Below are 16,451 nucleotides of genomic sequence, written 5' to 3'. Positions count from 1 at the left end.
AATGACACAATGATATCATCATGAACCAATTACACAATAACACGTATGATGATGTTAAAATATTGTCAAAAAATATTGTCTAAGTATCTTTATCCATATATATATATATATATATATATATATATATATATATATATATATATATATATATATATATATATATATATATTCTCTGAGTTAGTTCACATGTGAAGAAAGAAAATGGGGACAGTCCTCAGGGTTGCAGGTCTGAAGAGTAGCAGAGACATGATGGTGATGAAGTTTCTGTATCTATGGCATTTATCAGTTCAAAGTTCTCATCAAAGAACAAAATTTAATTATCAATCAAGAGAATGGCATCGTGCTAGACACCCCATCTGATTTAAGTTTCAGTATCACTATTCTTGGTAGGATTCTGCATCATTTATCAAACCATACACGTTAGGTAGACACTGGCTGATGTCTGATTTCACCCAAAACTATGATGTACTAGCTAGATATATATATATTCACTGTTGAAGATAAGCTTTTATTTGTTATCAATCACTGTACAAATCGACCTCCGAGGTAGAAATTTTAATGTTTAACCATGCAGAATGTCCTCTTCTATCAGCTTCATTATTAGTGCTCATTCTTGACTGTTCAAACTGCACCTCTCTGTCACCGATGAAGAGCATTTTAATGTCTAGATTTTCAACGTAATGTTAGTGTTCATCATAGTTTATTGGATTCCATTACTTTAACATTATAAATTTTTACACCTATAATGATATTCACTTTTTTAGCCTTTATCTCTCTTTCTTTATTAATACTAAACTTTATTTTTTTAAATAACTATGTTATCCTTAAAAAAATAAATGTCAAGGAATTATATTGGTGTGAGAAAAACATTTTCTTAGTTTATTTTATACATAGTGGATCAAAATTTGAATAATGTACTACTTTATCAATGTTTTATCACGAGAACAAATCTCGTATTAAGTAAAGTTAATGCTATATATATTTTTAATTTAAAATTGAAATTCGTTCACATTTCATTGTTGAAATAAACAAATATAATTCACTTAGCTTAACTAAAATAATAATTTTAGATAAATCAAACAATATTTTAAATTTTAATTTTAATTTATCATGTTTAACATATCTTAAAATATCTTGACCGTGTATAAAATAAAAATTAACACAATTAAATTAAAATAATTAAATCAATTTATTTTTATTTTCAAAACGTAGAAACAAAAAAGGACATTGACAAATTTTTATTTCGTATTTAAAAATAAGATGAATTTTAATTCTAATGAGATTCAATCATCATATATACGTGTTAGGAAAATCTCACTTGTCAAAGTTGTCTCATTATATGTGCGCTAATAGAATTGGTGTTTACAAAATTAATTTTAGAATAACATAATTTATAATTTGTGTTTGGATATTGTCATTATAGAAAAGTTAATGGTAAATCGAAATATAAATTTGTTAATCCAAAACAAAAGTTATTTAAACTACATAGGTATGCAGTGCAAAGTAGTCAAAGCTATATAGGTTCTACCCATTCTCCTTTGACATATCGAGAAATGTTGGCAAGTAAAACGAAAAAAAAGAGAGTTGCTTGTACCATAAAAGATAGCTATTTCCTGTTCCAACAAATAAAGTAGCACTAAACCTGAAACGGATTCGTGCGAAAATTGGGATTTGTACAGAAAACATCCTTTTCTGTAAGCACGAAAGAAGTAAAAGAATATATTTACATTGATTTCCACGTAATGCAATGGCTTCTTTCTTTCTAGACAACAATAATCACTGGCCATCCATATGCAAAAGGGACGTTCTTCTGCATACCATGTCTCCTAACTTTTTTCTAAAGCTTCTTATGTTTTCTCAACTTTTCTAATCCACCCATTTTAACTTTTAATTTCCAAAATTTTCTTAATTATACGTACTTCACTATTCAAATCTCACTCAAAACTCACTTAACTTCATTTTATTTACTTTTCGGTCGGTAAAGGAAAATAAACTATTGATGAACAAGGTTTGTTGACTACTAATAGAAAATAATATGGCAAAAATCTAATAAGGTACTAATTTATGGTAACGATTCAAGAACAAGGAAAAAAAGGTAAGGGAAATTTATATAAAAAATAGAAAATTTGATGATAAGGTTCAAACTAAGTTATGTTCATTCTAAATTAAAATTAATTTATATGAGTGAAAAATCAAATTTAGGATAAGTAATAAGAAATAACATTTACAAATATTCGTTGGTTTTAGTTTATGAAAAAAAAATTATTTTTCAAAGGAGACTGAGTTGTTTAGATATTGAGCATTTGTTATGAATAAAAATATAATTAATACGTACTTCTTTTTACTGTTTGGGCTTGTATAACATGTGCAAGTTTATGAATTGGATATGTTGGGTTGGGTTATGAGACCATGGGCCGAAGGCTGGTTTTTCCTACACCTCCTTTTTTCTTCCTGCACCTCCATAAAATCCATAAACCTTAAATGGTCTTTCATTAAACTTATAATAAAAAAAGTAAAAGTTATACCTGTACCTAAACTTTTTAAGTGAATTTATAATTATTTAATTCAAACAGTATTTTTGGATTCGAAAACATATTTCAAAGTTTATATTCTAAAATATATTAAAAAATTACATTTCAAAATGTAAACTTTGAAACTCATTTTCAGATTTTCGGATTTCACAATTCAAAAAAGGAGACTCAGATGGGCCGAACTATGCATTGTAGTGACCCATATACCAGTACCGGCCCAAATTGTAATTGGTAAGAGGGTATAGCCAACGCATATTCGTTACTGAAGGACGAATCTCACTAACTCCTTCAAGCTCGCATTTATTATTCTAAGGATATTCCTACATAAGAATTGGTACAGCAACTAAACAATGAATGAGAGGGATGAAGAAAGAAAACAGAGTTTTGTGCTATAAAATGTTATCGAATAAATAACATAACATTGTTCCATTCCAAATGTCCATAATACCAGTTTTCCATTGAAACATGAATATATAGATCTAGGATGCAATAGCAAGAGAGTAACCACACAACACGCAGAAACAAGAAGACACATAGTTCAGCAACTCCACCAACCCCTTTTGCTTTTCATCCCTGCCCTGCTTTCTCTGCCTTCTGCATCAACCTCTCTCAGCTAAATAAGGTAATCACTTTCTAACCCCACCAATCCTATTTCACTATATAAAATCCATACTAGTGTTACAAAACACAGGGTTAATGTTTTCTCCTTATGTACCAATAACAGCAATCTTAACCTAGGGTTCGTTATAATCATTTCAAAACACATAACCTAGGATTCATAATAATGTGAAAAACTAATAGGTGGACGCTGATTTTATATTACTTACAATTGGTTTTAAATAAAAAAAACAAAGAATGACTTAAATTCTCTACTTTAAAGAAACATTAATCTTAAACCAGATTATTCAATTTTATAAACAACTGCTCTAGTTATTTATAATGGATGTTCAGAGTTTATCAATGTTGTTAAACAAAGAAAAACATTTTCCTATTTTGATTTATTTATGCGAGAGATGCATGTTCTTGTAAGCATACAAATTGAAAATCATTATTAGGAAATGAAAAAGGAATGTCGTTTTTTGTTTGGGAGAGCCCCACAACCCAGAAAACTAAGCTCTACGTGTTTGTTTTACCTCCAACTAGGGTGGTTGTACCGCCCTCATTCTCAACAACCAAGTTAGCAATAAGATACATAAATCTCCTTTGGACTTCTTTTCCTCATAGTCATTGGTTTTCCTTCATTGAATGATTGTTGCATTATTTCCTTATTTTTTTTTTACGCTGGATCACAAGTTCGTATATATAAAATCATTGTTTTCTACTTTTCGCGCTTACGTTGAATTATTTATCTGTCTTGGGAGGCGCTGGCTCTTTGTGTTAGGACATGAACAAAGTCGGCAAAGGAAGTAGATTCATCTTATCTTAAACATTATGCTAATTCAAAAACATAAAGAAATTTATAAATAAATAATCAATCAATCAGTCAAAGTGTGGGATTTCTTTTTCTCCAATTAAAGTATGGAATTGGATCAATACCTTGTTTGTCAACTCTTTTCGATCCTACCGATTGATCACGTCAGAATTTTATTTGGTGTGCCCTTCCTCTGTTTGACAAATCACCTCTTAGAAGTTGAGGAAATGCTGATAATGACAACTTTGCACCAATTTGCTCCAGTAAAACAAACTTACTTGGACCAAAGATCAAAAGTGACTGATACGAGTCGAAGATCAAAATATACTATTCATACTAAAAATTAAAACGAATCAATCTACGGAACCGAAAATAAGTAATAACGATGATGCAAATAAAAGAATAATACGAAGAGATTTTACCTGGGCTATAACATCAACATATGATACGATGGTGTAAGCATTATCTTGATAAATGTATTTTTTTTGTTAACACTAACAATGATATTGATTTCATCTTGAAAGTAAACTCCACAGTGGCGAGGTGTTGATACCAATGAAATGAATCAGAGGGTTTTCTCATGGATGTGGGACACGTATCACGTACACTGCTCCCACTTTTGCTTTACATGCACCCCGAAGATTCTGCTAATTGTCTATTACCAAATTCCACAACCTTTTTTAATAATGGGCCGGGCCGGGCCGGGCCGGCTATTTTAGTCAAATTTATCACCGTGTAAGATCGTTTCTTCTTTCACTCCCATTTTCTTAAGAGCTAAGTTGTTTAGGTCATTCTCTAGATTTAAATTTCATATATTTTTAAATTAATAAGTAATAATAAATTAATTGTACACGGGAATCTAGTAAGATGGTCCCCACAGAAAGAGTCTTACGTGTCGCAAATCTGTGTGCTGCAATAAGGTGATATTTTGTTTGTTGAACCGCGTGGGTGACTTTGAGGCATCGGTGACGGAGTTGATGCCACGCGTCCAAATTCATGTCATTTAAATTAAGCTTCTCAACGGCTCGGGTCCCTTGGCGCTAGCGAAACGAAACCCATATCGGGTCGGATCACATTTTCGTACCCGATCTCAGTTCTTGTCATTTTGGGTCCTACAATCGAACGGCTGAGATGCATTGATCATGATCAACCACGCTATTTAGAGATGGAAATGTTAGATAGCGAGGGTTACTTTTGATTTAGCACACACAAACTCACACTCTCTCTCTGGTTGTGAAAAGGGGAGTTTCTTATTCCTTCTAGACGCTTCCACTGATCGGCTATTCTGTGATGGCGGAGCACCACGAGCACGAGGAGGCCAAGGGTGAATCCTTGTTGGACAAGATTTCCGGGAAGATCCACGACCATGATTCCTCGTCTTCTTCCGATTCCGACAACGAGAAAACCGGGCCCTCTGAGTCCCTGAAGTCAAAGGTTTTCAGGCTTTTCGGAAGGGAAAAACCCATTCACCATGTTCTTGGTGGCGGAAAACGTATGCGATTGTATATTCTGGTTTTTCTTCATTCTTAATTTATATTCGTGTTTTGTCTTCCCAATTCTCAGCTACGAGTCCATTTACTTTCTTTAATTCTGAATCAAGAAACTGATCCTTGCTTTTGAGTCATATACTTTAGTTGGGCTATAGTGGGTCTAGGGTTTATGAGGTTCTAGGAGATCTTGGTTGTTCCGATCGTTGTTCCTGTTTCTCTCCCTTTTTTTTTTCCGAACTACTGTGATGGATAAGAAAAGATTGAGAGAGTTTATGGTTTAGATCTGCTATCTCCTGTTCCCCTAGTTGTTATCTTTTTGTTTTTAAACCTCCCCAATTAGTATATGTACTCTAAACGATCTAACATTCTAGCTGTGATCATTGGTGGATTTTCTTGCGGTGTTGTTCAAATTTTACTTCTTTTAATTTGCGGAGACAATCATTGAGGAGTTATCTTTACTATAGTATTGTTTCTTGATTTATCTCACGTATTGGACATTAAATTAATCTAAATTTAACTTTGAATTATTAATATTGGGTTTTCGGAGTTTGTGTGTTTGCGTTTTTTTAATTAAATTATTTTGTTATGCAACAGCGGCTGATGTTTTTCTGTGGAGAAATAAGAAGATATCAGCATCGACACTCGGAGTTGCTACAGCCATATGGATTCTGTTTGAATTGCTTGAATATCACCTCCTCACTTTGGTTTGCCACTTCGTAATACTTGCCCTCGCGGGTTTGTTCTTGTGGTCCAATGCATCCACTTTCATCAACAAGTAGGGTTTTGACACAATTTTAGTTGGCTTTCTGAAATGCGGTCGATTATTCAATGGTGAATTAAATTGCTTGTTTTTTTACTTTTCATTAGGAGGCCGCCAAAGATCCCACAAGTGCACATTCCAGAGGAGCCTATTTTACAATTTGCCTCTGCTCTTAGAATTGAGATTAATCGGGCATTTTCAGTGTTAAGGGATATTGCATCCGGAAGGGATCTCAAGAAGTTCTTATCAGTATGTTGATTCCATTTCATGTTCTCTACACTTGCAATCTATTGATTGGCTTTATGGCCAGTGGATATTAATAACCTGGAAGTTTTCTAGTATTGAGTTGGGGGACGACGATCATTTGTGTCATAAGATTTTGTTGATTTCTGTTAGGATTTCCAACTCATTTGCTGTTGTTAAAAGTGGTATGATTTTTGCTTTGTCTTATTTAGGTGATTGCTGGATTATGGGTTTTCTCTATTCTGGGCAGTTGGGCGAACTTCTTGACGTTGTTCTACATAGGTAATGTAGTGTTTTCTCTATCCTTTAATACTCATTGTCTTGGAAGTTCAAATATGTTTGTACATTGTCTTGTATATACAGCGACGTGATGTGTTTGTATATTTTCGTGAAACAGCTTTTGTTTTGCTTCATACTGTGCCTGTGCTGTATGAGAAATACGAAGATCAAGTGGACTCTTTTGGTGAGAAGGCGTTTGCCGAGATTAAGAAGCAATATGCAGTATTCGATGCGAAGGTTTTGAGCAAGATACCCAAAGGACCTTTGAAAGATAAAAAGAAAGATTGAAATGGTACTAGTGTCGGACAAATATGTTGTAGTGGGGTTTCATCAAATGTTCTGTTAAATTTAGATTCAGCATCAGCCAAAACCCTATAATCATGTCATATTTTATTTTTTTAGGTACCTTTACTTACTAGACATTGTGGAGGAAAATTATCTTATGTATTTTTCTACTGGTTTACTTACATGGACCCTTCAAGAAATCCCATATGCTTATGGATGACTTGTTATTGTGCTTGTATTTACATCATGAATACATATACTCTGCATTTGAATGCTTTCGTTTAAGTGTTGGTTAAGTATGTATTCGATCTTAAACAATCTCCGAGAGGATTGACGGGTAACTACTTAATCCAGTGCCTGCCCTTGTTTATTACTCAAAATTATGTTTTCCCTGTTCAAATGTGGACATCTGTTAATAATTATTTGTTTACTGTTGTTACCTGTTCTGTTCTTGTCTGATCATAATTATTTGTTTACTTACCTGTACACGAAGCAAATGTTTTCCATTTTGTAAATTGATTACGAAGGTAATTTAGTCTTTTGATGTATTCTTCTTATGTTCATTAATGTGGATTGAGAATTGAGGAGGTTATGGAATTTCAACGTTCTAAAAGACCAAAGCCTTTTTTTTATTTGAAGGTTTTGCCACAATGAGTTTGGTGATAAAGAAAATTTTAATACTGTGTATAGCTGGAAGATGATTGTAACATGAGAAGCAAGTGTTGGTAATGCAATGTGATGGGATGGTTCCTTGTTATTGACCTTTTCAACAATTCTTTGATATAATTTTTCGTCAGCAATTTTCTTATGTTTAATTTAAGGAAAATGATATTTTAACACATTTTTTAACATTATTTTGATATTGCACACGTTTTAAAATGTAAATATATCCATGTCTCAACTTTTTTAATTTGAAATCGTCTAACTACATTTTTTGAGGTGTTAAAATATCATTTTTCTTAATTTAATTACGTTGTGCTATTATTTTGATATATTATGCAAAAATTTTTTTTTTTTTTAACTGTTAATGCAATTATTAATACGACTTATCTTGTATATTTTAAAAGAAAGAAACATTAATGTAATTTAAAATACTATTTGAATATAATGAATATTTGTTCTTATAAGGGAGAGAGGAATAATAGTTATATCATTTGCCAAAAAATATTATTGAAACAAATAAATATTGGTTTATAGAATATTTTCAAAGAATACATAATCCAACAGTTGCAAATAAATTATTTAATACAATATTTAATGTTATAATGTAAAACTTAGACATATTCAAATAACTTATTGACGATACAGTTTTGTTATTTAATAAGTTTCAAATTTAATTTATAGAACATATTTTAAATATATACCTATAATTAATAATTAATGCTGTCAGTGTAAATATAAATAAAAATAAGTACTTTTTTCTTATAAAATGGTATACATTGGTTATTTAATTAAGGTTTATGTTGAAGTAGGAAAGTTTTAATCTCTATATATAAGAAATTAACATTTGATTAAATTTTATTAATTTATATTTATCTAGATGTATCAATAAGAAGATTTTTCCTCATATAACATGGTACTATTGTATTATTTAATAATTATTTAAAGAAAACTTAGTATGTATGATACAGTTTTTTTTATTTAATTAAAGTTTTTGAAACAATGTACAAAGTATATGTTGAAGCAGGGAATTTGAATCTCTCAAATAGAAGAAATTAATATTCCATTTAATATTTTAATTAATATTTAAGATGATGTATAATAGGAAGTTTTTCTCTTCCAAACATGTCGGTATTGTACCATTTAAGGAAAATATATAGAATATAGTGAGTAACAATGTAAATATTTGTTTCCTTATACACAGTACAATGCAATTTTATTGATTAATTAAAATATAAAAGTATTGAATTTGTAGAACATTATATATCATATCATATTATATATATATATATATATATATATATATATATATATATATATATATATATATATATATATATATATATATATATATATAGACACACACATAAAGTTGTTTTTTTTTATATTGTAGGAATAAGAAAGTTAAAAAAAAAAGGTATAGTTTTATTTAACTAAAATTGGAAATAGTACTGCATTTACAAAACATATTGGTTTTGTGTTTATTATTGTAGAGTTTAAGTATTAATGGCTTATTTAATGTTATTGATGTAACGTGTATGAAAATAAATAAGAGCTTTTCCTTATATGAGGAATGATTTTTTTTTCGTTTTACGAAAGACATGGAAAAAATTATTTGTGAGTGACTGTTCCTTTAACTACTTACTTTATTAAAATATATTTTAAAAATAAAAAATACATTATTTTTAAGGCTATTTTTATTTTACTTTATTTTAAAATTTTTAACAAGTTTAATTTGATTATAATAGATATGATATTACTTGTTTGTCTGTCTCATTCCTTTCTATTCCCGTAAATCATTTTCTAAAGTCTTCCCTTTTCAGAATAAAAAGGTATTATTTATTGGTTACATAAATTGTGCACATCTATATTATATATTGAGGTTGACAAAACAATAGGTACTTTACACGTAATTCATCAAGATTTTGAATCTACCAAGTCCCACACTGAATCATCTCTTATTTCTAATTTACGTTACATGTTAAAACTACAATACACCAAATATAATGCCAATAAATATCGCTACTCTTGCTTGTACTGATTGACAAAAACCATTAAAACATTTTTCTAATGAGGTAACAGAAGTTACCATTGTAAGTATCATATTCATAGCCTTTGTATAGCTTAGTTCCTAAGCAGAAGGAAACCAGATATTCTCAGAAAGTGTAAGTAGATGTCTGATAGGTAACAGTGAAAGAAAATGTTCCCTCATTGTTCCACTGAAAATGCACTTTACAGCCTCAGTAAACTTCATAGGAAGTAAGACAACTGCTGCTGCTTCCTTGAACCCCCTTCTCCATACAAATCATTCCATTGTTTCAACTCACTCATTCCAGCCCCTTCAGCTGCAAAGCTTGCAGCAACCTGTGGTTCGAGAAGTTATAGATCAGATGAAACAGTATATATATTGATATCACCAGATTAATTTAACCAGTTCTGACAATCTGTCACAAAATATGAAAGTGCAACAAATAATTTCTTAGGATTTTAAGTCATCCAACAGGAGTTCCAATAAAAAAATTCCTTATACAAATAATGGCATGTATGTGGGACCACATATTTGAATTGGTCTTTGTTGAACAGGAAATCTGGTATCAAACTCTGTTTTATTAACAAACTCCACAAGCTAATACTTCTTTATTGGTTCGAGTTGTGTTACCTGATTCTTGGCCTCTTTGAAATCCTGCATATTCAACGGCCTAAGGGCAATAACTATTTCTTGCTCAATTTCTTGTCCACCTTCACTATCTTGGACATCTTCATTCTGTCTCTTGGCAGCTTTCTGCTTTTTATCCTGCCCCCAGAAAACCAAAAACCTCATTCAGTAGTTAACATAAACACATAAATGTAGGACTATATATTATTTTAGAAATAATAAGTCATGTTACCACTTACCAAACTCTTTAGTCTCTCTTGCTGAATTAGCTCTCTAACGGGCCGATAAGCAGCAGTTGTGCACAAGTTCTACATTGGACAGGTTATGTCAGTGAGTAAGTATGGTAGTTAAAAGCACAAAAACCAAGATAACACTTATTGCACGAAAGTTATGTCTAATGTGAACAATATCAAAGAATAGGAAAAACCTTAAGATCACTTCCAGTATATCCTTCTGTCATAGTTGAAAGTTCCTTAAGATCAAGTTCGGTGTCCATATTCTCTTTTGCTAAAAGAGTCTTCAAAATCTTTTCCCTGTTTTCCACAGACGGTAGTCCTACCATAATTCTGCAAATGATAAAAAAATATTACTCAGCTTCATGGTCTTCAGGTTGTCATACACGTTTCAGAGATAGCTTGAATTCAATCATTGGCTATCATATTGCACCTCTCACCTGCTTTCTCCCTCCCTTAAACATAAGGCATATGAAGTACTAATACTATAAACTCAGGAAATATTATAGGTACCTTCTTTCAAATCGCCTAATAATAGCTTCATCGAGATCAAATGGCCTATTGGTTGCAGCAAGAACAAGGATTCTCTCTCCTGGCTTTGTCAAAAGTCCATCCCAATGGGTCATAAATTCATTCTTTATTTTCCTCATGGCTTCATGCTCCCCTACTCTGGTACGTTGCCCAAGCATGCTATCAACCTCATCCACAAATATAATAGTTGGGGAGACCTTGGCAGCAAGTGTGAATAGAGCACGAACATTCTTCTCATCTTCACCAAACCATTTAGAAGTGATGGTAGACATGGAAACATTGATGAAACTTGCTCCAGCCTCCTTTGCAATGGCCTTTGCCAGCATGGTCTTCCCAGTGCCAGGAGGCCCAAATAGCAATATTCCTCTACAAGGCTTTAGAAGGCCCCCGGTGAAAAGGTCCGGCCTTCGAAGAGGAAGCATCACTAGTTCTTGAAGGGATTCTTTGGTCTCATCCAAGGCACCAATGTCAGAGAATGTAACATCAATCTCATTTGCTGGTATTACCTCAGGCCTTATTCGCTTCTCAAACTCATTATCAGGAGGAACTCCCTGAAAGTGAATCATGCAGTGCAAATGGATGACGTTAAATTTACAGAATATATAGTAAGTGATTGTCATCAGAATAGAACGAGGCGTTTCTAAATTCTAAAAGATAACACTCTTGGTAATATTGTTACAGAAGAATTTTTTATAGAGTCATACAGGGGCTTTGGGAGCAGGAACTGATTTTTCACCATCCGCCTTGCCCACCGAAGTTGATATTTCTGCTTCAGCCTTTTTTATAGGAGCAGCATTTTCAGACTTTGCTTCTGATTTCATATCAGTTCCTTTCTCGCTTTGTTTCTTTATGTTCATGAAGAAAGAAAAATAAGAGAGTATTTTATTAAGTATATCAGTACATGGTAGGTAGTGTTCTCAAGTCAACGTAAAGACGTGTCAAGAAGTGCAAACCTCTGATTTTACAGCTTGATCTTCTAATTTTAACGTGTCTTCTCTACTGCATTTCCCCTTGTGAAATATACTCAATGCATGGGACAAGCTGTTTCACATATGATAAAGTTATTCACCAAATTTTGACAGTTCATGCAATTAATGTCTTGAATCTCACCTATTGGAAGAAATAACGAGCTTGCCATTTCTGTATTCAGGGTCTTTGTTTTTCATCAAATGATACGAAATTGCTGACACAATGATCTCTTCTATATAGTTACTGAGAACCATTGTGTCTTCCACACATATGGAATCTAGGTCATCACAATCGAGATCGTTTGCTGCAAGGACTTCCATGATATGAATTTTGTTATCCTTAACTTGTATCATCTTCATATCCTCTTCCAATTGAGACTTCCAGCTGACAAGATGTGACTCATCTTCTGGGGGCCTGATTTCTATGGTGTATGGGAAGAGTGAATCAAGCTTCTCATTCACCTCTTCATAGTCATTACCACAATCTATAACTCGTGAACCAAGAATCAAAATGGATCCAGATAGTTTTTTCAACATTTTCTGGAACAAGTAATATATTCTTTGCCATTTGTATAACAGCTTATCAACATCCCGCAAATATAGCACAATGGGATAGGTTTTTGACACGAAAACCAGAACCTGCAAGTGAATTTCCACTTTTGAATTGTCGAGGAATATGATCTAAAAGCCTTGTTCAATTTTGATAATGCTCTTTTGGTGAAATATCCATAAAATCGAAAGTGGTATTACCTTGTAAAGAGACTGTATAAGAAGCTTTTCGTCAAAAGACCAGCTGGTTGCGCGCTTCAGAGAAGCTGGAGGGAGAGGGAGACGAGATACATGAAATCTTGAGACAGAAAGCAATGGGAAAAGGAATAGGAATATAATTTTTCTGTAAACTGTGCTAGTTCACACTCAGATCTTTTAATCTAACGCATGAAAACCGTTTCTGAAATATACAGATTGTGACTCCAATTTAGGAAGCAAGACACTGATTTATGGGTAAACTAACCAAACAAGTAAATTTTGTTCTGCTGTGGACTCAATTAAACATGATGAAAATGTAACCTCTTCATTTTGGCTTTCATTAAATGAAAGCTTCTGACATTAGTAGAATTCCTTGATTAGGTCAGTACTTAAAACAGAATTTTCAGTAGATCGTGACAAGTAAATGAATAAATCAACTTTCAAGTGACCTGAATTTGTAGCATTGGTTTGGGAAGAAAGGCCACTTATGTTTGAAGAGGAAGAAGCAGTCCTACGGAGTGGTGGAGGATTACAAGATGCTTCGGTACCCCTGCAAAGCAAAAGCCAAATACTCAGCAATAATATAAATAAACTGGCAGGAAAAGTTGTATTTGTTCATCTACTTACATTGATTGGAGGTCTATTACACTGCTAGGCCTGTGCATTTTTCCTGCAATTGAATGCACCTGATCAGTGATTTGGCTTTTATCTTTCTTTTTAATTTCATAGTCAACTATGGACTACTGTCTCAATGAAGAGAATGAACCATAAACCAGATAAATCTATCTGCACAACCATTCCTATACCCTATCTAATATTCTGCATCATCTTTTAAATAATCGAAGTGCCATTATTATCATACGAGGTAAAATTTATTCTTGAAACCACAAGATTGAAGAACCTTGTATTAGAGACTGACAAAGCTTTTTGTTGATTATGAATATAGTTCTTGCAAGAGTCGGAAATTGTAAGCCAAATTTTACCTTTAAGTTCTTGCCTTTGTGAAAAGATTGAAAATGATCCAAATAGATCGGATAGCCGTTCCAAAGTAGACTCTGAAGTGGATCTTTTGAAAGACTACAATCGGAAACAAAGGAAAAGAAGACAAGCAAACAAACTTTAGGTTAAGAAAAGAAAACATGTTTATCCATGATGTTTAATTAACAGCAGTATTCTATACAGGAATAAAAAAAAATCAGGAATTTCTTACAGATTCTTTGTTGGAAGAACCATATTTACTCTGAATCTGCTCAAACAGCAAGCCAGCCAGCCATTATTTACATGATTAACAAAAGAACGCAGAAACAAATCATATGGATCAAAACTTCTCACACACACTCACCTTCAATGAAAAGTCGGTTAAATCTAACAGCAGTAACTTGGCCTCAAAATAATGAGCTAAAGCCTTGGCAAGCATCTGTTGGTAAAGCTCTTTAAGACATGAAAAAGGGAGAAGTAGGAAATACAGTTAGCTCGACAGTACCAATTAAAACATCATAGAATATCAAATCCCTTATCAGTAGAAAATAGCATAGTCCAAGTAAGCGATTAACCTGCTGGTCCTGAGAGCAGAATAGTTCTGCTTGCAGGAGCAAGATTCCGTGTATATTTAGAAACATCAGCATGCTTTAAATGGACATAAGCCACACTTGTCAGCAAAACCCTTGTCTGCTCACTGTTACCATGCATAGGATGTGAAGGGTTATACACCAACAGATTTTGAATAGATAATATGTAGTAATCGCTTTAGACATTCATCAAGATCAAGAGCAACAAGAAGGGCATGGAAGGGATCATTTCATTATCTAACAAACAGTTTGTCAGTAACAGATTCATTAGATGATATTTCTTAACGAATTATAGATTATGCCGCAGACAAGATTATGTAAAGTTGATACCATCCCCGTGTGTTATTTGCATACTATATATTCACAGATTTATTAAAACATACATGCATGCTCAAACATCTTAGTTCTTATCCATTACTACATAAAACTATGCTGATCGTCCATATATACTATATGTATGTTTGTGTGAATGAAAAAGCATAAAATAAGAGCATATTAGAAATTGAAAGAGGAGGCAAAATAAGGAGTTAGCGTTATGCCTGAGATAATAAGGGAATTTCTCAAAAGTGACGTTGCTTTCTCTTCCATCAACAACTTGTCTGAGCATTTCCTGCTCCATCTTCTCAGCAGTGATAGTGTTTGAGGAAGAAGTGTTGGCTACCCATTTGCCAACGCCTTGTCCAGAAGCCAATCCAATGCCCACTCCAACACCCACCCCAACACCCAAAGCCGATATCAGAATGCTTTTCTGTTCCATAACTTGAAGTTCAACGGGACAAAAACAAAAACACAAACTTTTATAGAAAACAGAAACTCTGTCACAATCACCGAGTTTCTGATATTGGTGGTGCAACTAAGTAGTCTAAGCTTAATATAGAATGGGTGCAATAACTGATATTTATGCAGTGATTGTTGAGAAAGTAATGCTGAACGGCAGAGGGTGGAAGAAGAAGATTGGTGAGTCATGTGTGCACTGTGTTACGTGTCCCATTTTTGGCGGTTTCTTTGTCGGTTTGACAGTTTTGTTTATAATTTCTGCTTTGGATATACTTCCTCTTTCCTTTCTTCTCCATGAAGTTCTTTTAAAATCTTTACTATCTATCTTCAATTTCATACATATTCAAAATCATATATGCTATTTTTTTATGACTACCATATAATAGTTTCTTAAAATGAAATAAAATAGCCAGTATACCGAAATTCTTCAATAAGATTATCACCATTATCCGTGGAACACATGCCGGTTCATATTTTTTGAGCTATAAAACATGGCACTTACATGAAAATTAAAAAAAAAAATTGAAAAACTAATTAGACTAAACTTCTAAAACATAATTTTTCTAGAAACAAAATTTATTTTTTAAAATTAATTATTGAATTAATAACTGGTACACTTATTTTTTATAAAAAAAAATTAGCTTATTCAAAAGGCTAAAATAAAACCTAAAGCTTCTTATGAAAAATACTAGAGGTATCTGGTTGTTAATATAAATTTCTTTCCCTCTCTGAATAAAAGTTTAATATTGTTTGGGTTTGATTATACACAAGTAATGGAGTAATTTTTTAATGAAAATGATGATCTATAAAATTAATAGCACTTAGAAGGGAATAAAAAAAGTACATATCTATCAATTGGGCAAGTGGGAGGAAAATGCATTGCATATATATACAAATATCAAAGTGATACTGCAATTTGCTTTTTGTGAAGATAGATACATTGCCTCTGCACTGCGCCTGATATGGAAACTAGCACCACAACTGTTTCCTAACAGGAAAGATAAATAAATAAAGAAAAGAGAAGAAATGAATAAAAAATCAAGATTAAATGGTACATTATTTTAATAAAAATATATTTTATTGTATAATTTTTTTTTGAATATTTATAAAATAGACATATCTTTTTTAAGAAGTTGGTTAAGAATTTTTAAGAGGGAAGGCTCTTTAGGTTTTAGTTTTAATGATGAAACTTTTATTTATCTGCTTGTGTAAATGTATTTGTTGATGGATTAAATATAGTTTACTTCATATCCATTTTATGGTTCTGAATATAACTTCATCTTTCTTGAAAAAGTTTTTAAAATAATTTTGG

At 32.3% G+C, this 16,451-nt stretch overlaps 2 protein-coding genes and 1 long non-coding RNA gene across 4 annotated transcripts; 1 reads left to right on the top strand and 2 right to left on the bottom strand.

Annotated features, from left to right (window-relative positions):
• Window positions 1-2,930: 2,930 nt before the first annotated feature.
• Window positions 2,931-4,845, bottom strand: LOC111242099. 2 transcript variants are annotated; one of them, XR_002668945.1, is made up of 3 exons: window positions 4,365-4,845; window positions 3,665-4,278; window positions 2,931-3,125 (listed from the first exon to the last, which is right to left on the bottom strand). It is a non-coding gene; the product is annotated as an uncharacterized LOC111242099 (long non-coding RNA). The 2 variants fall into 2 exon arrangements; XR_002668944.1 differs by having other exon boundaries at window positions 2,931-3,187; window positions 4,068-4,278.
• Window positions 4,846-5,038: 193 nt separating this feature from the next.
• Window positions 5,039-7,284, top strand: LOC106769390 (reticulon-like protein B2). Its single transcript, XM_014654996.2, has 5 exons — window positions 5,039-5,434; window positions 6,027-6,207; window positions 6,300-6,441; window positions 6,648-6,717; window positions 6,833-7,284. Exons 1-5 carry the CDS (start codon window positions 5,233-5,235, stop codon window positions 7,000-7,002), a joined length of 765 nt encoding a protein of 254 aa, XP_014510482.1. The 5' UTR covers window positions 5,039-5,232; the 3' UTR covers window positions 7,003-7,284.
• A 2,213-nt stretch (window positions 7,285-9,497) lies between these two features.
• Window positions 9,498-15,316, bottom strand: LOC106767244 (uncharacterized AAA domain-containing protein C16E9.10c). Its single transcript, XM_014652092.2, has 16 exons — window positions 14,902-15,316; window positions 14,348-14,469; window positions 14,137-14,225; window positions 14,005-14,040; window positions 13,778-13,871; window positions 13,422-13,464; window positions 13,244-13,344; window positions 12,798-12,862; window positions 12,190-12,686; window positions 12,033-12,120; window positions 11,784-11,924; window positions 11,062-11,630; window positions 10,743-10,881; window positions 10,555-10,623; window positions 10,319-10,453; window positions 9,498-10,023 (listed from the first exon to the last, which is right to left on the bottom strand). The coding sequence occupies exons 1-16, from the start codon at window positions 15,117-15,119 to the stop codon at window positions 9,910-9,912; spliced, it is 2,520 nt and encodes an 839-aa protein (XP_014507578.1). The 5' UTR covers window positions 15,120-15,316; the 3' UTR covers window positions 9,498-9,909.
• Between the last annotated feature and the right edge of the window lie 1,135 nt (window positions 15,317-16,451).

Source organism: Vigna radiata, chromosome 7 (genome assembly GCF_000741045.1).
Source record: "Vigna radiata var. radiata cultivar VC1973A chromosome 7, Vradiata_ver6, whole genome shotgun sequence".
NCBI classification, from domain to species: Eukaryota; Viridiplantae; Streptophyta; class Magnoliopsida; order Fabales; family Fabaceae; genus Vigna; species Vigna radiata.
This window is presented reverse-complemented; position numbering and strand designations above follow the sequence as displayed.